Raw genomic sequence first — 25613 nt, forward strand, 5'->3', positions numbered from 1 at the left:
ACAGCCTGTCCTGAACAGCTTTCAGCCTACAAACAGATGGAGACCAAGACTGAATTATTTGTTTGAACATTAATTAGCAGGCATCTTCAAATTCACAATACTCTACCACATCCTGAAACAGTATTTTCAGATATCTCACGCATCAAAGCTTTCAATGACGAGATGTCAGGCACTTTTTCTTCTATATTTTCTAGGAACTACAAAATTATCCTGGCTGTATAAGTTGGTATCGATAATACACACAATTATCTGTGACTGTCGATCGAGCTGCCTGCAGTGATTCTCAGTGCTGTGTTACACACAGGACTCTGCTCGGACAACGATCAACCAGTTTATCCGTATCACAAAGGGTCTGCAATTTTCTGCAGATATTTTGTTCTTAGGAACATACTTGTGTCTCTAAGTGTCTGGCAGGCTGCTGTTAGGAACATAAAGATGAAAACAAACTGTACTTTTTGGCACTGCAAAGAGGATCCTGTGACCCCACACATCCCGTTACCTGGCTGGATTTCTCCAGCGTGAAAACATTTTGCATGCAAGTGCACACACGACTTGGCCTGGAAGAGACAATTTGCATTAAAAAAAAAAAAAGGCCATGTTGTTTGTTCGTTTGTTTATCCAACAGTGACAAATGTTTCTTTTTTCACAAGTCAGGGCTTACCCTTCATTTGAAAAGCATTTCATTTTTCCTCTTCTCAAATAGCACCTCTTGTGCAAAACAGCAAACACACAGACACCTACTGCAATGCTGCTGCTGCCCACATCCAAGATAGAACCCATTCAGTTACCACTGAATGTACTACATGACTATATTGTGAAAGGCTTGGAACAGACATTAGTATTATTAAGCACCAATATAAATAGTCTAAACATTTAATTTTATATTTAAATTCCTGAGAAGTAACCAAGAGGGGAAAATCTGCACAGCTGCCCAAGTCAGCAGTAACACAGCAATGCGACTGCAGACAGAGAAGGCAGAATCGACACTGGGAATTTCCTCACAGGAATAACTTGTTTTTCTGAGCTTCTGCATGGAGGTCTTAATTCCTCTAGATTTTTCTCAGATTGACCATTATCTGAAGAACTGGGGTGCTGGGGAGTCTCGGTTCCCCTTCTGGAGCACCCAGGACCGTCAGGACGGGACACCCGGAGCCCCTGCACCAACCTGCAGCGTCTCCCTTCGCGTCACGAACTGCCGAGCAGCCCCAAATGCATTTGGTTTGCAAAACAGAGTAAGGAGCTGGGGAAAAACACATAAGCACGGACCAAAAGCTACAGCAAATGCAGGTGGCAGGGTTTTCCAGATACCCTATGCTGTGCAAGTGCCGAGCATTTCAAAGTCCGTTTTTAAGTCCATCAGCAAATGGTTTAAAGGAAACCTGAAACCCCAGGATAGAGGGCTGAATGCAAAATACCAATTTCAATTAATGCTCAGTCATCAAAAACCATTTTGGCATTAGCTCTCGGTAACAACATTTAACAGGTTTATCTCTCGAGCTTGCTGAAGGTTTTAATTGGGAATGATTTTGGAGGCTGCATAACATTCTACTCAATTTGCAGGCTACAAACTCAAGATGTCCGTACTAATTACTTTATATTCTGAACAAAATGATACTGTGAGGCAGCCTGTATCTTACCTACCACTTTCTGTGAAGCTTTGCAGCTATTCCAGGCCATGTGATTAGATAGTTTTAGAAAAACATATTTTAGATATAAACAAACTGCACATTACCCTTTGCTTCCAATTTCAAATCCTTCAGACTTTTTTAGTTTAGCCAATAAAAAAAAATATATATATTTATTTCGTGAGATCAGCATCCCTTGCACTTCATCAAACCTCTATAGTGCAGCTGTTGAAAGAAACTACAAACAGAACAAAAAGAAATTACTGGGGGGTGGGGAACTGTGGACAAGATTATTTGGTCGTTTAGTTGCGACAGGTCCAAATACAGTCTGTCTTCACTACATACTCTTTTGGCTTTCCTAGAGAATTGTTCCACGCCAAACAAGACGCAGCACGTGCTCTTAGTTTGCAACACCTCCCCAGCCCTTACTCAAGGGAGCAGCTCTCGTATGGGAGCTGCACCTTGGAGACCAGGACACGTGGCTTCTCACCACGTACCCTTTTTCCTCAGAGTATTTTCAGCACAGCACTAGCACTGCCAGAAAAATTTCAGTACGAACAACCATATCTGAATTAATTAGTTTTACAAAATACATTTATTGGGAGCATTCCCAAGTGGTATCACAGCGTTAGTTTAGTACCCGGCTGCCAGGCAAAGCTACAAGTTACAGCCACCACTTACAGAAATGCCCAGGGAAAACAGCACCTCATCTAGAGCCACAGATGCACTGAATAACCACTGCTCCTTAGATAGATGTGAGTATAAAATCTATTTGGTCTTGAAAAGCACAGGGATGTAAGCCTGAAGCTGTCTTCTTGAAAAACAGCCTACAACAGTTGCAAAGAGCTCTGAAGTCTGAAGCAAACACACATTGACAGAGTATCATCCCAAGACCTCTGCAATTTTTACAGCCACAGAAACAGCAAGAGGTTTAAATTACAATTCTTTGAAACAGCATCACAATTCGGAACCTTATTGGCAACTGCAAGTTTGTCAAAAATAATGTTTCCTGGATGCCAGCAGTGGACTGGTGAACACGTATGTATCTAAACCCTGGCAGCTGATGGAGAAAAAGAAATACTGCACACTGAAATGGCAGCGAGAAGGACAGAGACAAGAGGAAGAGCAGAGGCTGAAGAGCACTGTGACAGAGCTTGGACACAGCAGGAACACACCAAGTGGAAAGCAGTATTTAATAAAGCTAAATCTGGAAAGGAGGCTCTGCGGGAGAGAAACACCAGTATAGCTTTTACTGGCAGACGCTAGGAATGCAGGAGCTTGGAGCCGCTTGTTTACTTTTGCAATGTTCAAGAGAGTTTGCAGAAAACAGCACCACAGGTTTGACAAGTCAAACTGATCTGGTTTTAGATGATATATTAGAGGTCTAAATATATTCGAAAACAAAGCTACATACGTCAACATTCAAAGATTTTCAAAATACAAGGAATTCCAGCTGTGCAAATTGCAAGGCTTTAATCATGCATCCTTATTGATCAACACTAATTGTCCTGTAAAAGCACAAAATTTTCTGTGCTTCTGGGACTTCACATAGAATAGACTTAAAAACTATTAACAGTCACAGTACATTTCAAAATACATTAAGATAGTGTTATTCACAAATATTAACACAAAACAAGCTAAAATCATTTTAACCCAATTCACTAGAATTCCTCTTTCATTATGACAATTTTCTTGATCCAAGTATTTGCACCTTCTCATTTTACCCGAGAAAGAGAAATGGCTTGAGTCATTGACATGTCTACAACTCTCATGAAAAGATACCACAATATGACGAGTCCATTTTGGATAAACTTAAGTGTTTTTAGCAACATAATTCACTACCTGAATAGGACAATGATACCAATTTTCTCCACTCATGAGATTTTGAAGGGCTGTTAAATTTCTTGGAAGGGCTCAGAAAAGAGAAGTGTTTGTTTTTAATAAGATTACATCTTGAATGTTTCAAGACTCTGTTTTTTTCCCTCGGAGGTTCAATTCTCACAGCTGTAGGAGGCTGTCATCCACATAATTGGCTTCAAAAGTTCCTCCAGGCCCTTGATGTATTTCCTATGGCTAATCTTGCTGTGAGTAATGTCCTTCAAATATCCTGTTCACACGAATTATCTTGATTAACAAGCAAGGTTAACATAAAAACTCTTTAACTTGCTGACATTATTTTCCTTCCACAAAATCTATCTATCCTATTCTGTTGTTCCAGCCATTACTTTCACGTTAGGAGCAAATTCTTCTCCTACAATGCCAGATCTATGGACAAATCCAGTCTTCCAGGCAACAGGGTAATCAAGGGTTATGCCATCTTTGTACCCGATATTACTGCCTGATTGATCTGCTTCTTACCTTAAAAATCTCATGGGGCTTTTCTTATCAAGATCATCAGTGTCAGAATATTGAATTGGTCTATCGTAACTGGATGCAAGTTTGACTCCTCCAATTTTAAAGCCAATTTCTGAACTACTCCTTGCATATAAATTCATCCAAGTTGAATAAAGAGCCCTTCTTGAGCACAGTGAGCCACAGTTGACACCCTTACTCATTCAAATACTCACAGAAAGTTAATAAAGCAGGAACTGCCCACCTTCTTGTGCTTCCATAGGGCTATGCCTTTCAGGTTTGAAACTAGGAATATTTTATTCAAAAAGATCTGCAGAAGAAAAGCAAGGTTTCCCTAAAGCTCTGTTGACTCTGAAATTATCAAATGGTAGATAGGAAACGAAACGAGGCATGCAAAAGGAGAGTGTAACCAGCATCTTGACCAGGGTAAGTTCACGGTTGTCTGCTGAAGCTGCTGAAGTCTCTTTCTATCTATCAAGGTCATCATGCGGCAGATGACAGAAAAAAAGACAACTATTGTGAGGAGGTACCAGGAAACAGTAAATCATCATCACCTTCCAGTCGTATTTATGGAGACTGAACGTATCTTACTAACAACCAACTGTAACAGCAGTTTCTCATTCAATTCTTTAACAAAAGTTGCTAGGCAGTTACTTTATAACACAATCTCAAATTTTGAGGAATGATTGCCAAATAGATTAAAAACAACAACTTTACAAGAAAAGGAGGTCCTAAAAACCCCCCTATTGCCCAGGAAACCAGTTTCCTCTAACTGAAAAACACCAATATCCTGTTTCTCTATGAAAAACTGTTCCAGTATTCCTGGCAAAAGAGCCCTAAAATATACAAAAGTTCTTTAAAGGGTTTGTCAAATGCTCTACAGGACAAATATAAACATTGAAATTACCACATGAACATTACAAAGAGAGAACTGGGGAGTGGGAGGCGTTATACACAAGGATTGAGTTTCAAACTAGAATCCATTGGCTGACCATTATCTGTTTTACAGATAACAGCCTCTGTCTACCCAGTTCTTCCAAAATTACCATTATCAAACTCAGCTCTTGACCTTTCCAAAGCACTAGGACGTCTCCAGATTAAAGCCTAAATTCTCATCCTTGGGTGTCACCACCTTCCTCTCATTAAGGATTCCATTTCATCCTCATTCATTTTCCACCTGGACATCTCAAAGCCACCACCAGTCTCGGGCATCTTTTTTGTGCAGATGACACCTGTCTCTAACCTCACTCACCTCTGCACATGTGCTGCATTAATATCATATTAAATTAATCAAAGAGGTAAGTTTTATCTGATGCCAGTGTCTGAGCGGCAATAAACCTACCAAAACCCCTAACAGGCTGGAAGGATATCTCCATTCCCTTCAGCATCTCAGAACACTGCATGTGTGGTTTTCTTTTAATTTTCTATGCTTGCCCACCACTTTCCTATTGTGGAGATAAACAAGCACAGATAAATCAATATCCCAAATAACACACATAAAGTTTATTTCACTAATACCATACATGTATAGGATTATATGCTCATTAGGCACAGAGAGCATGGCATCGAGCCCTTCATCAGACAAAGATGAATTCTTTGAATGGACAAATGTCCTCCATATCCTCTTTTAAACTCATACAACTTTTTTCCTATTACAGTAAATAATATTTCCTAAGGTTGTCAGGCATTATTTTCAAAAAATCAAAGCATGGGGCATCACTAAACTGCAGCAAGAGATACTGTGGGTCACCTCCACTTTTACAACTTAAATGAAAGTAAAAAACAAACAACTTATTTTTGTTTCCTATCAAAAAGAACAGCTCTGTAACACCCAAGGCAATAAGAATGAAGGCAATGTTGCGTTTCCTTACAGATTTGTACTTAAGCCTCTTTTCAGAATGAATCACATAATCAGGAATGTGGTTGGGGACAAGGAATAAAGCAGAAGATTAAATATTGCTTTAAATGTAATTTAAATGGTGTTAATTATTGTTATAAAATAATAGTACTAGATTATTTACGGTACTGTTTCATATGAAAATAATCCGTAAATGATTGGTGGCTGTGCAGCTCCTTCAACTAAAAATGTTATATGAGGTATTTAGACCAGGGAAAGTAGTTTAATTTTATCCCACTGTTATAGGGCACTTAAAACTAGCAACAACAGATCTGGTTTGCCTTTGAAAAGAAAAAAAAAAAGGGCACAAAAAAACCTTAACGATGCACTTAAGTAAGTTATTCCTGAAGTTTAGCAAAACAATTTTATCCAGGTTTTATGCAAATATCAACTTGCCACATTCTCACTTCTGGCACTGCTGAACTTCAGTCACTCAAACAGCTGACCAAGAACAGAACTGAAAGATTCAGTCCTACATGTTCTTGTTGGTACCTACCATGAAATTCGAGTATATGGGAATGTACATGAGTTGGAGTTCACACTTCTAAGTCTACCAACTCCTGGTCAACTCGTGCTGAGTAAAGCACCACTGATTAACCCGAGTTTCACAGACACCTCAGCATAGGCACATTTGCAAAGAAAAGAGAGATTTGCAGCAGGTTGGTCTCCACTCGTTATCGATCTGATGGGGCTGTGTTTTGGCTGGAGCAGGCGAGGGGACCACGCTGTGACCACAGGAGCAGCTGTCACCATGGGGGTCACCAGTGTCCAGCACAGAGCCATCCCGCAGGGAAAAACCTTCACGTCATTTGATAACACAGACAACTGCACTTCCGATAATCTCATCAAAAACTATCCAAACTGGGTACCAAGACCAACCTACATTATTATTTTTTTTCTAAACCACTCCTGCCTAGCCTAGGAGTGCAGCTTGAATACAAATAAGCAAAGTGGCAGCTTCAAGATACAGTGAAGTAAAACTTCTGAGTGATACAGGAGGTCAAGCAGAGCCCGACAGCACAGCAAGGTCCAGCTCAAATCAAACATTGTGCTTCACCGAAAGCCCATCGCGGCGTTCACTGGGCTTCAGCCCTGAGGTGCAGTCGGACTCCTGCCATGTACTGTGGTGCTGCTGGGCTCTGCTCTCTTGCTGCGCATAAAAACCGTATCTGCCATGAAACGCAGGCGCCAAGCAAGTGGTAGAAGCTGTGATCTGCAGTCATGTTGCCTCAGACAGGGAACTCTATACTAAACAGTTACACAACTGGAATTATGCAAAGAGCCCCCAAGTTAACAAGCTAACTACAATTTATCTTATAAATGTAAAAAGCCAAATGAAATTTAAAGCCCATGAAGTGAGGTGTTTCACACTGAAATTTCAAGGTGCAGAAAGAGCGAATGCAAATTTAAATCAAATTAGCAGAACATTTCTTCCACTATCAAACTTTAGAAGAACAAAATAACAAAAAAAAAAAAAAAGTAAAAGTTGGGAAAAATGTACAGTAACATCAACATATAAGAAAGCATTTATTAAAAAAAAGAGATCTTGCCGTGCCTTAAACAATAATAACATACAAAAACTTTACATACCTGCAAGGTGGTAAAAACATGGAATCCTTCATGAGTACAGATCCAGAGAGCAGTATATACCAGCATCTTGCAATAGTTTCTGAGCTGTAAGAACGGAAATCATTAATGTCTACTTTCTTCTTAGAGCAACTCAGTAATGTATCATCCAAAATGTTATTGTAGTATAATAATGATCTATCTTCTACCAATTTCATATGTGGACTGGAATCCCAAGAACTTTCATTGAATGCTACCAATCATTAATGTTTTTGAAAATGTCTACATCCAAAATGTTTCTTATACTTTACGATTTGACATCTTATTAAAACCAAATCATTAATTTTCAGTAAAAAAAATTTCACTCCCATTAAAGTGCACATAAAACTACTAATACAGGAAAATACTACTCCATGCTAAACTGATCAGCAGTTCTACACAGACAGTAATACTACACAGACCTATCAAGTGTTATGGATAAAATACGAGACTCCTATAGGTGACTCCTGCTGTGCATTCCTCCCTCTGTGCACATGCGGTATCATCTCCCGTTGTGCCACTCAATTGCAGGTGGACAGACAGGGGACGTTCCCACCCCAGCCCAGAGCGGTGGGTCCGCACAGAACAGCCCCTGTTTTACACAGCAGATTTTTGCCTGTTCTCCGAGTGCTGCATTGACACCTCCTGGCCACAGCACAGCAGCCCCGTCCTCCCCAGCACACAACCCCACGGACACACTGCGACCTGCCACCCAAACAGGTGCCATCTCATCTAGACCCAGGCGTGCTGGAAGACATGTCTTACACAGAGAGCTGGGATTAGCTGTGAGAAGATAAATGCACCATAAGAAATGCTAAAATATGAGAAAAAAAAAAAAAAAAAATATATATATATATATATATATATTTGCCTCCCAGCAGGAACCTAAAGGGAAGTCTATGCTGAAGTACTAATTCTAGTAAATTGAAAGAAGAGATAACATTTGAGCTCCGTCCCTCCTCCAATCCAGGACACTCCTCCCAACAGCTCAGTCAGAGCCAGCTCCAGGGGAAGAGTGCCACCTACTGAGACGTCACCACAGCTCTCAGCATCCGCTGAGGTGACACTACCTGCTTTTCATTGATCTTCCTGTGCACAGACACCTCTGTTGTCCGTGGGAGCCGTGCTGATAATTCATGGGCGCCTCTCAAGTGCCAAGGCTCTGACAACCACCCCCATCAAAGCTTCTAACCAGTCTGGCCAAGATTAAATGTTGTGAAGTCTTATTTTTACAGCTATTGAAAAAGCAAGCGATATATGACAGCATGCAAACCAATGCTTTTGTTTACACTTGTACTGAAGAAGTCCAACAAGCAATATGTACTTACCAAAAGAGAACTTGGTTGCCCTTGTACCTCTCATAGCGGGCACTTGATGACATTATTCTGAGGGAGAAATAGAAGTTTAATTTCAATTTTAATCCCCAAAGACTATAAGTCACTAATCACCACATTTCAGTAGAATTGCTTTAAGACTCTAAGACCTCAAATTCAACTATTTTTTTGTTCTAAACAAAGGATGTGCTTAACCATAAAAATGCAAATTATTACGGTGTTCTTCATTATCCAAATAGATAACATACAGCATGTTCTCTAAGTGTTTAAATCACTCCCACACATTGGAATTACCCATAGCAACAGAATTCAAGGAACTAAAATACTTCCAACGCACTTTTTGTGCTTTGTTTGCCTTCCATTTTATGTATTCTGAGATCATCTGAATGTCTGAAGCATTAAAAAGCTTTTGTAATCTAGAGTTAGCATAGGGCACTGTCTGCACAGTGCTTTGCAGACAAGTGGGGGTGGGCTCTGCCTTCATTCTCAGCAAAGCTAATTAGTTCAGATTCCATGCCACGTTACTGCAATGACTTAGCTCAGCAATGGACTTGGCCAATGTTCTGCCACCTCGGAGTGGAGGCAGACGAACGCTTTGTTCATCCCCACAAAAATACAGTCATAAATGCCAGCTGTGCCCTGCAACGCCAGCTCGCTCCGCAGTACTTTACCTAAGCTGATGTTCCCTGAAATGTGAGAGTATGTCCAGTCCATGAAGGAAAGAGTAGATAGTATTTAAGTCCTAAAATGAAAAAGAGAAAAGAAAAATTAAAAAAAAAAACACATTAGCAACTTAATTCACAGCATCTAACCACTTCAGCATTACCTTCTCATATTCTGCAATATGTTACACAGACATAATTCCAGAGACAAAGCCTAAATGAGTAGACAGGTAGGTCAGGACACATGCAGACTTGAAGAACCCTGTCCACACTTAAGCTTGTAGAAGTTAAAAGAGTGAAGTCCAAATGATGCATAAATATGTACTTGAAAAAGATTAAAAATATCTCTGAAAATATTATTTACATGAATAGATATAGCAGCAACATGTGGAATTAGCCAAACAGGACAGTCTAATTCATCCATGGTCAAAAAATTTTGAAACCTTACAAAACTTCATTGAAGAGGGAATTTTGCAGAACTAGTTTGCTAATAGCAAAGAACCTTAGAGAAAACCTAAACCACAAAGTCTAGCCACTATGTATGATGCAGAGAACCACAGTCCCTTTTCATAGTAGAAGTGTCATGTTTAGGGAAGAAAAGCTATTTCATGTGTACCTCAGATCTAGCTGGAAGCCCCACCACAAATTCTATGCCTCTCTAACTCAGCCCAGTCCTTGACGGGAGTGTAACATTCAAAGTTACTCCAAAATACTCTTTGGGAAAAATACAGACAATGAAGTTTTAGATTTGCCATCTGCCTCCTGCTACCAGGGCTCGGCATCACACCACTGACATCCACGAGCAACCACAGAGGTAAATAACTTTTTTTAAGTGGCAATATTAAAACATGAATATTATTTCTCTTTAAAAATTGGACTTTACATAGAAGCTGTAATTAGGAGATACAGCTGTTTAAACTTCTCACTACACAGGATCCTCTTCAGTCACAAAAATATCTGTGCTGATGGTGCAGACCACATGCTGGGGAAAAGCTCACTAGGGCTATTCATCATTTAATTTACTGTCCTGAACAGGTGGGCTGTTAGCATTAAATGCATGCACAACAAAGCCATTATACACCACATAGCAGTCTCTCCAGCTTGGCCTCAGAAAATATGTTCTGAATTTTCAAGTGCTGCATTTACACTGTTTGCAAAAGATAAATCAATATGAATGCTAGCCTCAGAATTTACAATGGATTTACTTTAGAAAAGTTCTTTGGCTTAATAGTCAATGTTTAGAAATATAACGGATATAGACTGTTATACCAAATGAAAGGTCATACGTAATTGCAGGCCATGTAAAACAAATAAAACCCTGCTTTTATTTTTTTTTTTTAAAATGTCATTACCCAAACTCATGAAAATCAAACAGAAGGGTCTGAATGCTTCACACATGTATTTATAAAGCACCCATTTCACACAGTCCAATCTCCTCTTTATTCTCCAGCTGTGAATTGCCGCAAACTTGATTTCCTTAGTGCAGCACTCCAGAGCCCTCGCCATGAACCAAGGACAACACGTGCCGGTGGGGACCAGACACCAAGAGCAGAGCCCAGGACGGTCACCCAGGGACCGAGCGGCTCCATCCCCAGCGCTGCCCTTGCCAGGCAGGAACCGCCTTGACCCCACCACCAGAAAACGTCAGGCACAGGAACGCGGCAACGATATCCTCCAATTGTGTAGTATCTTAGTAGTTAAAGAACTTATGGAACAATCGAAATGAAATCCTCGTGTTCCACGTTCTTCACTCCCCAGGCAGGCAGGTAAAGGATGGACAAGCACTGATGCTCTCAGCTCCTGTTGATGCTGAGCTACCAGGCAGCCATGGGGAGTTAGTGTTTGGTGTTACAATTAAAGCTAAATTTTTCAGTCTTCATAACTCATTATGTCTATATATGCTTTCCTACATTTTCCAACATTTTTCTACATAATTGAGACTAAGATATAACAGAATGTCTTTAAAATACATTTTAGATTAGCAGTTCTATTGTCATGAGTTACAGAAAATTGTAAGTGGCACAAAAGCTTATGTTCATGTTTCATTACAAAGTTTTCAAGGTACACATGCGACAAAGGACTATGTCCTTACTTGAGAGAATTATTCCCTGCAGCTCGAGAGAACACAGCCCCTTGTTAATTCAGCATGGGCTGCCTCCTGCCCCAGATTGACCAAACAGGAATGGCTGTACTGACCCATCATGCTTATTTAGGAACTTGATGAATAAACAATTGGGAAATTAAAGAGATAAACATTTGCTTAAAGGGATTAATGCCTGGGAAACATCCCTCGGCTCAGACTTCGGCTGTTGCAGAAAGAACAGCTGAGCCAGAGCACAGTGCAGGGAAGGCAGAGCTTCCCATCGCCTCCTCACAGCACAGGCACTGACCTTAAGCTGGACAACATCACTGCTTTAATTGCGATAAATGAAATGAGAAACATCGTATTGTTCACTGCCCAGCCAAGTGACATTTCAACAAGCTATACATATCAGCTACTCATGCATCAGCTTCTACAGGCATTTTAAATCAGCACCCGTAACACTCTCCCTAAAGATAACTGACTTCTAAAGCAAACACCTCTCTAATTAAGAAGAGCCGGTGATTTTGTTGGGTGCCACCAAGCACAAGGTCTAACTCGGCAATCGCATCTCCCAGGCATGTCTGTGAGCTCCCTCTTTCCTCCGCCACATCGAACATACCGACCCAATGTGTTTTACATGTCCCACTGAAACACTGCTCTCTGTGTTTGTTTAAATAGATTCCTTACAGCCAGCTGGGCAAAATTCTTCCTCTCCCTCACATGCCACTGCAAAGTCTAACAAGGGAGGTTATGGTGCAGCTAATCTAGCTCAGTTTTTCCTGATAAGAGGAAAATTATATATCAATCATCCTGGGTGAAGTGTCATCCATTAGTCTCATCTCATTTAAGAATAAATGCTTAAGTCTCTCAAACATAATTTCAGTGCTATCTTTAGAGGTTCATTTTATATTTTGTAAGGAGGGAACATAATTTAACCCACCCCAGCTGGAGGCAGCGAGCTGTGCCCACCTCGCAGGCCCTGCCAGCCCAAAACATCCCGTCACAGACAAAAGCATTTGTTTCGCCATTTCAAGCTTTATAAAACCTAAAATAAGATTATTTTTAAAAATAGATTTATGTTGCCACACCAGTTATAAACACCAGATAAACATATAACCACAGTACAAAGGGTAGAGATAATTTTCACAGATACCTCCTACGAAAAGGGCTGTAAAAGGGCAATGCCAAAGGGCAACAATCAGCGGTACAACCCCAGAAGGCAAAGTACTTGCTGAAAAGTTACAGACCCTTTCCATACCCTTCCCTGTATGATCTCTTTAGGTACTTCTTTCTGCCAAAACCCAACCAAAATATGATTATTGATGAAAAACAATTCCACCACATGCTCTAAACCAGGGACTCAGGTCAACATGGTTTTCTTTTGTGATCTTCATTTTCAGAGCTTTTCATCAGCTAAAATAATAGCTGAACATAAAGCACAGTATCTACCTTTAAATGGTATGCCCACGCATATTCTTCAATCTTTGACAGAAAACTACCTTGCCTAGGTTATTTAAGGAGAAATTAGCTCACATTTTTCTATCCGACTGGCTGAAAATGCAGCTCCAGTGAGCTTAGGGAAGGAGCGGAGCTCGGGAAGAGGGAAGTGGGCAGAAGTTGTTAATCTTGGTAGGATGGAGGTTTTCTAGACTACAGAGAGCCAAAATGCGAACACTGCAACCTCAGTGATGCTGCACAAAGCTGCCTGGGATGGCATATTTTCTTTGCCTCCAGTTCTCAAAGCACCTAATTTGCGAGTGAAGGTGTTCTCAGCTGCTACGTTTAAAAAGTAGCGGACATCTGTTCCTTCACATTCTTCACGTGAAGGAATCCACTGTATAAAATAGCGTGTATTTAGGCAGAAGTGCCTAAATCAATGCTGTGCGGTGGCACCGTTATCGTCCAAACCCAACCCCAAGGAACGCGTGGTCCGGCCTCAACACGCCGGAGCTGCCAGCTCCATCCCACAGCAGCTTTTATCATCCCTGACACACACATCCTTCCGACAAAGAGCTGCCCCAGCTGCTAAACCAAAGGCAATGTAAAAACACGGAGATTTGAGTAACAATATAAAGTTATATAAATCAGCTTCCTTTTATAGTAACATCTCCATCCCAAACTACTGTTAAGTGAGGCACCTGAATAACGAGACCACTTCTCATTTCCCCTGTCAGATGCTAATCCACGTAGTTACTGCAAGATGTCGCAACTGTAGAGTAAGGGAACATAAAAGAAGCACCAAGTAGCATCAACTGAAAACTCATCACATGAAAGCAAACCAAATAACTACTGCCATCACTCACTTACCCCAAAACACCTTTATTTGAAAAAAACATGCTACTTCCGTTTTTTACAAGGATGGTGAAATAATAATTTCTTAGATGTAAACATGTAACTTTAAAAATAAAGGAAGAAATAAAAAGTCAGCCAAAAAAGTCATCATTAAAACACAATCAAACCTCAAAATTGCCATACAAGTGGTGACCACCCTTAGTCTCATCATTTTTAAAAAACAGCTAAAGTTCTGGATGCTTCCAAACAAGGAGAATAGTGCAGAAGCACCGAGCGCTGCTGGAATCCATCTTCTCCCCCATGGCCCCCTCTACTTCAGTAGCACATCCCGCAATACAGGGGCCTGGATACCCTTCGATTAATCCAGGAAACTTGCATAGTTTATTAGTCTTCTAAGGCCAAACTGATTTTTGCAGTCACCTTTGAAGTTTACTGGAGTTAACTTTTAACAATGTAATGTCCACCCTCAATAAGGAGTTTGTCCCTCCCTCTCTGTCACCTCAGCTGATGAGCAACGTTTGTGTGTTTGTATTGCTTCCTTCTGCTTCACTCTCTTCTCTCCCAATCTCCACCTTTAATCCAGGGAGCAACTTTACAAAGTGTGGGATCAAAGTTCCAATGGAACGATGGTTGTCTCAAGTATGGAGTTCTAAATACAAGGTTTTCCAACCAACACCAATAAATCCAGCCAGTACAACTGTAATTCACATCAGCTGAATTCATATGCTGTAAATCCACAATAAGGTCCAAGACAAATCCCCCTTCAGTGTTAAATGTGGGCAAAAGCAGTGTGATGCTCTGGAATGAGGATTAAATGATTGCACCAGGAGCAACTTTGCTCTTGATAAACATAAAATGAAAACCTGATGCTTCACATGATGTGACCCCAGCCAGGTGTTCCAGTGACATATGATTATTTTAAAGCACTAAGCCGGAAATCTGTTCTATTTCTACAGAAAACAGAGTAAACTGTTCTGAAATGACCTCACAGTTGTAAGTTCTGATAAATCTCAAAGAGCCATCCTCAGTGATTGCGCTGAGGTATTGGAGAAGCTGAGGAAACCATAAATCCCCTGCCAAGTCTGTTATGTACAGACTTCAGAGATGCCCTAAACCCACACTGAACATTAGACGAGGGGTCTCAAGGAATGCAGACTAGCAGGTAGCATTCAGTCAGTCCAGAATTTTGCACAAGGAATGAGAAAAGAGCAGAAACTTGCACAGCAGAACCAGCACTTCAAAGTGCATGTAAGAAACGGCTGTGTCAGCAAGTTCCAGACAGATTGCTCTCACATGCAAACCTGTCCCGAAGAGCTACGCAAAACCTGTCTCTCCATTCCACCCCAAACACATCACATTCCTGTTGCAAGAACACACGGTTGGCTCACCGGAGGCTGCCCACACCCAGCCCTGCCAAGCCACCAGGATTCATACAGGAGAACCTGCTCCTTACGGAAGCACAAAGCAGGGCTGATGGGATTCTGCATTCCTGCTTTCACCAAGGTGAGCCAAGACACCTGCCGGGATGCGTATTTTATACACTTTGGAGCAAACAAAAATGCTAGTATCTTCTAAAGATCTGCTACAGATTCAGCTGTATTACAGATAATATACTTTAAAAGAAACAAACACACATTTCTGCCTTTGAAGCAACAGTTAAGCCACATGGTAACACCGTCCCAAAGTCCACTGATGCTCAAGAAGACCATGAGGTATGAAATCTTGCAGGGATGGAAGCTGCAGAGCTGAAAGCTGCCACAGCCTCCCAGTTTGTACCAGAGCTGCTGCCTTCTCTGCAGCGCTCTGACCAGACACCGCCAAACGGGAAACACGGCCAGAACCAAACTTCAGCAGAATCAAGCACTCACTTGGTCTCAGGACAAGGATTTTAACACGCTCTTGGACAGTGGCTGAATTTATCCATACTAGATTTGTGATTTGAAGTGCCCAGATGCCAGCGGAGCGAGCAGAGGCCATCGTGGGGCAGGGCGAGCAGGCTGTGGCAGCCTGAGGAGCAGGCCTTCCTCCCACCGCCCCGCTGCCCGTGATTCAGCAGCCTCCTCGGACAGATTGAAAGCGTCTTTTATTAGGAATCCTGTCAGGCTCAATACAGACTTTGTCACTCTTAGGGGGTGTAGCAAGAGAGAGGAAATGTTACTCAGCACAGTTTATGGTTTTCATTGCTTCCCTTCCTGTTACTTCATCGAAGGCTGGAACCCGTGCTGTTTCCTTTATTCCCTGTTTAAGGCCAATTGTAAAAATAGTACTCCCAAATTCTTTCCTGATAATGTAATACCAGAAATAAAAATACAGCAACACGCTTAAGTTCTCTGATCCACGTTTTACATATTCAGATATCAAATTCACCATCCTTAGTGATGCTGCTTCAGGAAGCTCGACCTGCAGACCCAAAGGACACAAACCATCAGCTCCCCCGACATCTGCGGGAGGAGCCGTCATATCCATTTAAACGTGTGCAGCAGAGTACGCGGTCCCTCGACTAACAGGAAGACAATGCGATAAACCAGAAAGCAACTCCTCCATCTTAATTATTTACTCTCCCTGTTCAGTGGCACAAACTTTTGATTTTTATTAAAGTGCAAGGGATGCAAAAGAACATCAGCACAGGACTCTACACTTGGAGCTGGAAAGCATACCTACAGTAACAACTCCCTTTAAAGTATCCTCCTTTTTAGCTGGAGGCCTTTTAAAAAAAAAATTAAATACAAGCACCAAGGCACTGTTAGGGAGGAGAAAGGATTAGTGAGATGAATGAAAATGTTTTCAAATGACTTTAACAAAATATTTTGCAGAGAAAGACACAGTGTAAGTAGAACCCAGAAGGAACAACACGTCATCATGCCATACAAGAAATACCATCAATGCAAGAAGCCTTATTAAAGAACTTTTCATAAAACACTCTAGCAGCAAACTCCTCATGAGCCTAAATCACTGCCCAAAACTGCACCAAATAACATTTGTATAAAATAAACTGGGACAGACACTTCAGAGCCATATTCTATTATTCAGGAAAACCAGCATAGATTCCATAAAGTTTTCCATCTGTGGTATCAGGTGACTGTTTTCTGGCCTCAATTGCCCGTTTACTCACTATAGGCATTTGAAGCAATGCTCAAATGATCTCACTAAAGATTATCGTTCATTCATTATGATTTTGTAACACAGGATCACCACATCTGATCCACTGAACAGCTTCAAATGACTGAGAACTTGATTTCTTAGAATTACAGTCTTTCATATGTCCACAATCTCCTGGTGCATGTGTCCATCAGACAGCCATGGTCCACATTACAACCAGCATACAAGACTCCTGCCTAAACGTGTAAACTTCACATTTACCCATATGGATGACGGATACCATTTTTTCCAAAAGAGGAAATGCCAGTCTAGTTATTGTAGTATCTTTATATAGGAGAAAAGAGATTAAAACAGACTTCATTTCACTCTTTTGTAAATCCAGGAAGCAATTACAATCGACAGCATCAGTTTATAACAGTGTAGCCACAAATAGGAAACTAAAATCTGGGTTTTGTTTTTGCAGTAACATCTGCACACTTGAATTTTTATCTTTTGTTTTCCTGCAAAAGTAGTTAAGTCTCTCAATAGGGTTAATACTGTTTCCTTATATCTTTGTATTTCCTTATAACATGCACACAGAACTACAGGCACAGTTTTAAGAATTACATTCCACTCCTAGGAACAGAAGTATCCTTATTAAGATTTGAAAAAGCCAGATCTTTCTTAAGAAAAAAGGCCATAGACCCACTACTACAGTTTACGTATAGACTGAAAGTACCTCCATTCAGCAGAATACTTCTGAAAGTAAAAGAGCCAAGTAGTTCTACATGAAAATAAAACAAAAAGTTTCTCTCCTCACCAATAGCTCCCCACACCCAATACAGATAAACACCTTCCATCTCAGAACCCTGGACTATGTTGATATAAGACTTTGGTAGAAAGAAAAACATTCAAAGGAATGAGGGAGAGGAAATTTTATATTATTTTGACTGCTGTGTCATCACACTGCGTTAGCATTTCTGGAACTCTGACTTTACCAGAGAAGAAACTTCCTTTGGAAAAGCTGATTTTGCAAAGTGAAATACCAAGGGCCCTGAACTGGAGAGACGGGAATGTCAAATGTTATTCCTTCAAAGCAAGCAGCTTATGGAGAGTTTTGAATATCTGAAGAACAGTTCAGCCCTCATCATGGTTCAGAACAGAAGCACAGCTATGAAAAAGTGTCTTGCAGTCAAACATTACCATAAAGTTCCCAGACACTCATTACTTCATTTTTAAATATCTTTTAGACTTACATGCTGGTGATATTAATTAAAAAGAAACCAAAAAGCAAGCTGCCTTGAAAGCATTGTGCTCCTGGAGTTCAATAGGATGGAATGCTGAGAATAGCCAAAAATTAATCTCAATGGTCACATCTATCAAAGAGCAGGATTTTATACCAAACATTTTTCAGTAAGAGATCAAAGACCACGAAAGCAGCCTCTTTACTCAGGCTCTTGAAAAGTCACCCAAAAATCAACAAGCAGAATGGGCAATTTCTGCTTTGAGTTCAGTCAACACTTTGCCAGTCAAACAGCTGACTGCTTGTCAGATTAACAATGTCCCTTCCAGAGGACAAACACCCATCAAATAACAATATTTTAGTTAAACCTTTTTTTGGTCATAACTCCAAAAACATCAGCTTCCCTGATTCACAAAGAAACTCCCAGCTCTTTTAAGAGAAGTAGGCAAGAAAGTACCAACCATTGGAGGAAAACAAGAAAAAAAAAAAAAAGCTCCAGATATTTTATTCCCATAATAATGCCATTACAAACTACAAAGGAATTCATGTACAGAACAACAGTAACGTGTTTACTGGTAATTCCTCCTGCACTCTAATATTAGTGTACACAAGCACTACCAAACAGAGCAATACAGGAAAGTTACTGTAATTTAGAATAGGTTATATCCCTCAGAGAAGTTGTAAAATACCTCACTGCAGATTCCCACAATCAAATTCTACTACTGCCACAACTACAATATCCCCTCGCATGCAGAGAAATGCTAACATGCCTTTGTACATGTGTATCCATATATTAGCAAGCATACATATTTCCCTCACCAAACAGAAAGTACAATCACTGAGTTTTAGCATCTTCCCTTGTAGCAAAATAATAAGTCAAATTTACCCTACTGTGACATTTGAATGCAAACCGCAGCAAAACTCTTAAAAAATGACACTGCTTCACTGCTTTAAGATCTACTTTTGTATTCCTCAACAATACCTCTGCCCTAAACCACAAAGAAGTTTACGGATCCAAACTGACAAGTTATTTTCTATGTCTATCTATTTATATATCTAGGTTAACGGGTTTAAAGTTTGAAATCAAATCAACATAAATATGAGAGGTACTGACACCTGTGCACTTCCCCAATAATTACAATTGATCACTGATGCATAATGCTACCAAAGGAATAATTCCAATTAAGAAAATTAACAGCTTCAACACTAGGAAAAACAACAAATGAGTGTACCGTCAGGGAATGAATCCACCATGAGATAATATTGTTACTTGGGAATTTCCAGCTCCAGATCCTGCAGCCTTCCCACCAGGCACCCAGCTTCCCAAAGAGCAACCACCTTCATGACTAATGTGTGCCGAATTACAGACGAGATGCCGAGCAACCGCCTTCTCCACCTCCATACTACATCAAACAGGCACTAACTGATCACACGTGAGACATGGGATACTTCGGTTGGGTTGCAGCACATGAGATGATATGCACACCTCCTCCAACCAGCCATTACATTCTCAAAGGGACCAAAAACTTCAAAAGCTATAATTACCTTTGAATACAAACCCAAAACAAGCCAATCTCAACTCTCTCATTCCTATGAAACCATGATCAACAGTAATTTGTAATGCAACATGCCAGAGATTCCTCTGGCACCTCACTCCTTCCAGTGTTATTCAGCCACAGCCTCTACAGAAGTATAATAAACTCACTTTTAAACAAATCAGGATTTCATCTAAGAAGACAACTTTGCTTTCGCAGAGCAAGATTACCATTATTCAATGAAGACGGAAAAAAGAATTCGGAACTTAATCTGTGTATCAAACTTAGGGTTACAAGCAGCAACGCAATGCACTGATTTAAGACTCAGACTTTAAACTCATCAGCTCACATTAAAGAAGAAGATTCACACGGGACGATGAAAGGCGAAGCCTGGACCTAGCAGCAGAATGCGGCAACAGGAGATGACACCACCGCCATCTCTGGACAGTCATGCTCGTGAGTGCAGACAAGGGGAACACACGTTCTACATCCCAGCCCACCCGCTAGGAGAAACATAAGGATCCAGTATTACAGTTCAGACATTTTACACAATAATACTGAAAACTGCGACATCTCTGCTGCGTGTTTTCAAGAAAAGCAGCACACAGAGTGTGTCAGCCTCTCATTCGACCAGCCGGTCTGCTGCAGTACTTACTAGATGCACCCTGTACAAGTGTCAGAAAGAGGGGGAGACCTAAAGCTTCTCACTTTATTACGTAAGATTCACAGAGAGCTATAAAATTATTTCAGATATAAATAAATTAAAAAAAAAAAATTCAAAGCGACATTACTGTTTGCAATACTGAACACTGAACTGTGTGATCTCCAAACTCTACACAGCCACATTTGCTAGATTTGAGTGACTTAAGAATAAGGGAATTTTTCAGCTTTTCTTAAAAATATGTTTGTGATCAACTCTGTTCATGCAACATCCGTTACCTACAGGTCTGCTATACTCTATAACTCCCTTCTTTTAGCTAATGTATACCCAAATTGCAACCCATTGGCAGAGGAGCCAGACTGACATGGTAGGTTAGCACCAACATGCAAGCCAAGAGACCTTTCCTAATGATCACACCAGACAGATTATGCCCTTTAACTTTGGTACTAGGACTGCCCATCAGTTGGGCAGTACCAGCATATTCTGAAGATTCTGCCAAGCATGTTGAAAGCCACATATAATGGCATCTTTGGAAGAGTTTGCTGAAAAAAAGCCTTATCATCCAACACAAATGGGAACGACAAATCTCTTTGACAGGAGGTCAGGAGCCAAACACAGGGCTGCCAGTTTCCTTCCTACTTCAGATGGGAAACAGGAACAGAAACTCCTTCTGCAACAGTTGGAAAGACCACTTCTACTTAGCCAAACCAGCACAGCCTACTGCAGGCTGGATAATATTACACAAACCCTGACAACACAGGGTAAATAAATCAGCTTTAAGTAGAACATCCTCCCTAGATAACCCACAATGTCTAGTTGCTACTGGCAAGCACAACCCTTTGTGACAAGAGCATAAAAACCTCCCAGAATTGAGGTTCAACAGTAGAAGTGATCCCGTCACCTTTTAATGCTAAATACGCAATATGGTTTACAAAGGCAGACCTCACTCTCCACCTCTTTCAAGTGCAAATTGTCAAGGTGAAAAACTTTACAACAGTTCTGGAACTCTCTCTATGTAGGAATTCATATTTGGCCAAAAGGTCAAACTGTACGTGCCTGCAACACGCCACCACACCACAAGAATTCTTTCCCTCCAGAGCAAAAGGACCAACATTTGAGGCTCATTTTTAATCAGTCTATGGAGGATGGATGGCTTAAATGTCAATGCTTTAATCAGACCCAAAAAGATTACAAAGATAAAACCCCTGGAGGCAGTTATTTTTGTTCTATTCAGTAAGAATTTGCTAGACTCTCTTAACATGCTAAAAGATAGCCGATAATTAGCAGAGCTAAGGAACGTAGCAAAACCAGATGCAGAATGCTAAATAATTTGTGCGTGCTTCCCTGAACTAAGGGTATTTCCAAAATACTGTATTGCAATCATCAAAAGAGGAAGAAGGGTGTATCACAGTTTCATCAAACAAAGGAAAACTCTCTAGATTTTAAGCCTGAGGTCATTGGAACAAGAAGACCTCCTAGTTTTAGAAATAGCTTGTCTGGCAATACCGGTGTAAGCCCAGCTACTCTGTGGCAACAGCAGACCTCTTACAAGAAAGGCCGTCAGTGCTCTGAACATCCTTTATAGATCTGTTCTCCCATACACTTCCTAATGAAAAACAGTTTTTTGCACGTGCTTGGAGGAGGTGAGAGGAACTTTGCAAACAGGAAGTTTATCCAGAATGAATGGTCCTCAGAAACGTGCAGCTTCTTTGCCATTGACAAGGCCACCACAAGCCACCTTTTAATGCCAAGAGACCCGTTTCCACCTGCAGATAGCCAGCGCTTTCCACTCCTGTGATGGAGGATGAGCAGAGTCATGGGGCAAACACCAGCAGCACATCAGGGATGCTCCAACAACTGCTTAAAAGGTTCAGCTTCCTTCCCCTCCTCAAAAGCAGCGCCTGGGCACGACTGGGCAACACCTGGGCACTTTCACCCCAATTTCTCCTCCAACAGCATGGATGCAAGTTTGTTGAGTATTATTTTCTTATTCTTATCTGCACTACAAACTGATTCCCAGGTTCTCCTTACCCAAAGTGATGCAAGAATTGGTTTTGTCAAAATAAATATTACAGGAAAACTCCTCTGTAAACTTATGCAAAATAAGTCTTGCTATACTACTCAAAAGTATTTTCTTTCCAAATTTTTTTTTTTTTTAGTGATTACTTTCATGTAGTATGGTATTTTGGGGCTTTAATACTCTTTCTGCAAGGAATTTAACACCTACACATCTTGACTCCTTGCCCTCCACCCTTGGCAGTCCTGGAGAACAAAAGCAGAAAAGAAATGTATTTTTCTTCCATTTGGCAACTTTTCTGAATGCCCAGTGTACTTGCAGTTCTCTCCCACCTCCTTCCACACCCTTTTCTCGCCCTTCTTCACTATTCTAGTATCTCCAGGGAGTTCTTATTGCAAGGTCAGTAACAAGGCACTGGGCTTGCCTTTTAGCTCAGATTAACAGTTTTGTAAAACACATCCTTACTACCTAAGAAGTCTCTGGAATTCACTATTTAAATTCAGATAATACAACAGAAAATATTTTTTTAGAAAAATGTTACATTACATACTTAAATTTTAATTCATCAGTGAAAACTTCTAGTTACATTATTGCTAAGCAGATGAAACTAAGTGCCTGACCCCATGCATGGACAAAGGTATATACTATAGGAAATAAGTTCCAATAAAGAATTCCAAGACTCCATCATCATTTCTGGTTTCACTCTCAGAGCTGTCACAGCTGCCATTAAAATGAAAAACCAGTTTTTCAGGAACAGTAACTGGAAGTAAGGACAGGAAAAGTAAATCTTAGAGCAACAACACCTCACACGCTCCCTGGAAGATCACCGGGAAAGAGCCACCCTGATCCACTCTCACTTAATTTTCTCCTTTAACAAGATTTAAGGTTCATATGAAGCAGAAGGTTTATTACCTTCTGAAAAGAACCAAATAGAGCTTGTTACTGGAAAGTTGCAGGTACCGAACTGCGTGGTCGCCAGTGTGACCTTCGCACGCTGGAGTTCACGCCAGGAGATGCGGCAGCACTCACTCAGGACCGCACGGAACGACCCATCCCCACAGCTGTTGTGCGGCATCCAGACCTTCCCTGACAGCGACCGTCACTAAATGGGAGTCATCTTTCAACCTCCTACGAGCTAAATTTACCGCCACCCTATCATCACAGCTTAGAGAACCAGGCCTTGAAGTATTTGATCAATAATAACCATATGACCTAGTCTGCGAAATCACATCTGTTGAGCCCTAAATCCTGCATTTACTGCGAAGATTATCACAAAGCAAGCTGCTGTGATCTCTATCCTTTAGTTACAGTTACTCTGCCCAACAGCTTGAAAAAGATCCATAAATACTATCTGTGTAAGCTTCCAGCGTGCTCTGACAACCATGCAGTAAAAACAGCGAGTTTCTGTTTTGCAATAAACCCCCAGATACAAAAGCCTTGTTGACAACTATGTTGTCAGGCCAGAAAACCCTAGAACCACTGCGTGCATCTTCTAAAGTCAGTTTCTTGGAACAAAACAAACGAACGAAAGAACAATAAAAATAATCAGAATTATGCACATCCCTTTCAGGCCATCCCAAAAGCTTGCTGCTACAGAAAAAGAGGCTGCACACCGAGGCATCCGAACGCAGATTCATGACAGTGCTGACACGGCCCAAGTCGGAGCAGAAGCCACCAGAAAGACCAGCCCAAGAGAACAAGTCTCCCTCTGTCCAGCAGAAACCCCCCTGCTGAGGTGAACCATGGTGTGGGAGCTTATCACCATGTTCCAGTATTTAAAGGGTGGCTACAAAGAAGATGGAGACCACCTTTTTACAAAGAGTTCATGGAAAAGCCGAGGGGCAACGGGTACAAGTTACTCCTGGGTAGATTCCAATCAGACACAAGAGGGAAATTTCTCCTGATAATTCCAATGGCTGATTGTTCTTATCTCCCCAGGGAAATGGTGGATTCCCCAACACTGGACACTTCTGTGATGCAGCTGGACAGGGTGCTGGGCCAGCTTGTCCAGACTGGGCTTTTGCCAAGAAATGTTGGACCAGATGATCCCTGTGGTCCCTTCCAACCTGGTGTCGGATGATTCCATGATACGATTCCTGGGGGCTGCTGTTGGGACAGACTGAAAGGTTGAAGCGGTGAGAGCCGTCTGCACGCTGTGACCGTGGGCAGCAGCACCGCAACAAAATCCTTCTCCAAATACAACCAGCCCTTCTCAGGGATCAGGCTGCAACACCAAACCTGCTGGCTGCACCTTCTGAACTGGGGTGAAGAAAAGAAGAGTGAAGGGCAAGAGACGTAGGGAAAACTTTGTGCACCAAGAATATTTCACAGGAAGGCTAAGAACTGCAGGTATTCTGGACATGTCCGGTTAAATATTCTTACCTACACCCACACCAGATTCTCAAATTCCTTTAACCAACAACCAGCACTGAATCAGGAGACACAATCCTAATGAAATCAGAGCTACAGTATCTCTCTGTATTGGGATTATAACAGAATAAGAAGCTTAAAGAAAAAAAAAAAAAAGAAACAAAAAGAGATCAAACCACACCTGGTAACAGGGGTTTCAGAGAAAGCTGTTCTACACATACCAGACTCTGGACACATTAAAGCATGACACAGAATACTCAAGAGCACTTATTTTATGCTGAGGACTGCTCCTCCAGAGGGAAGGTGAGTGAGGACATCGCCGGCTGCCATCACCAACCGGGGACATTCCCCCAGGTCTGGGCGCAGAGGTGCCGCCAGCACCCCCCGATCCAGCCAGCTCCGCAGCAGAACCAGCAGCACACACAGACCATGGCTGTCTTTTTCCTTATTTTATATATACCTTGCAGAAAAGATACCTAAAAATCATACACGTAAGGTGTGCAGTAGACACCCATACACAGTCATAGAAAGTAAACAACACTGACACACAATTACAAAGGTAAAATGCTTTGTTACCGCTTTTTGTTGTGGCCCTACTTCCTTTAAATGAACCCCAACAAGCAGGAGCAAGTAAGATTAGGCAATAACCTGACGTTTTTGTGTAACTACGCACAAAAGAGATACGGTCTGTTCATTACACTGGTTCAGATTCAACAGCTCCACCAACTTCTAGACACAAGAAGTGCCCGAAGCCACAGGGTCAGCCAGCACACAACATCCCTCAAGCTCCCCAAGGCTCAGACTTGTAGCTCTATCTCAGCTAGACCTAAGTAGGCTCTTTTCTCCAGGTAAACTGGAC

At 41.2% G+C, this 25613-nt stretch overlaps 1 protein-coding gene across 6 annotated transcripts in view; it reads right to left on the bottom strand.

Annotated features, from left to right (window-relative positions):
- The window catches only part of RAPGEF6 (Rap guanine nucleotide exchange factor 6), a 119152-nt gene that overhangs the window by 84880 nt on the left and 8659 nt on the right, over positions 1-25613 (bottom strand). For 5 of the 6 annotated variants that reach the window (XM_082064046.1, XM_082064044.1, XM_082064045.1 and 2 more), the window contains exons 2-4: positions 9485-9555; positions 8808-8864; positions 7465-7548 (exon numbers count right to left, since the gene is read on the bottom strand). In XM_082064046.1, the coding sequence (XP_081920172.1) occupies positions 7465-7548; positions 8808-8864; positions 9485-9555 (212 nt within the window). Of the gene's footprint in view, positions 1-7464; positions 7549-8807; positions 8865-9484; positions 9556-15718; positions 15803-25613 lie in introns of those variants that run through there. The other variant, XM_082064047.1, reaches the window with a different exon arrangement.

The sequence above is a fragment of the Streptopelia decaocto genome, assembly GCF_964273445.1.
Source record: "Streptopelia decaocto genome assembly, chromosome: 12".
NCBI classification, from domain to species: Eukaryota; Metazoa; Chordata; class Aves; order Columbiformes; family Columbidae; genus Streptopelia; species Streptopelia decaocto.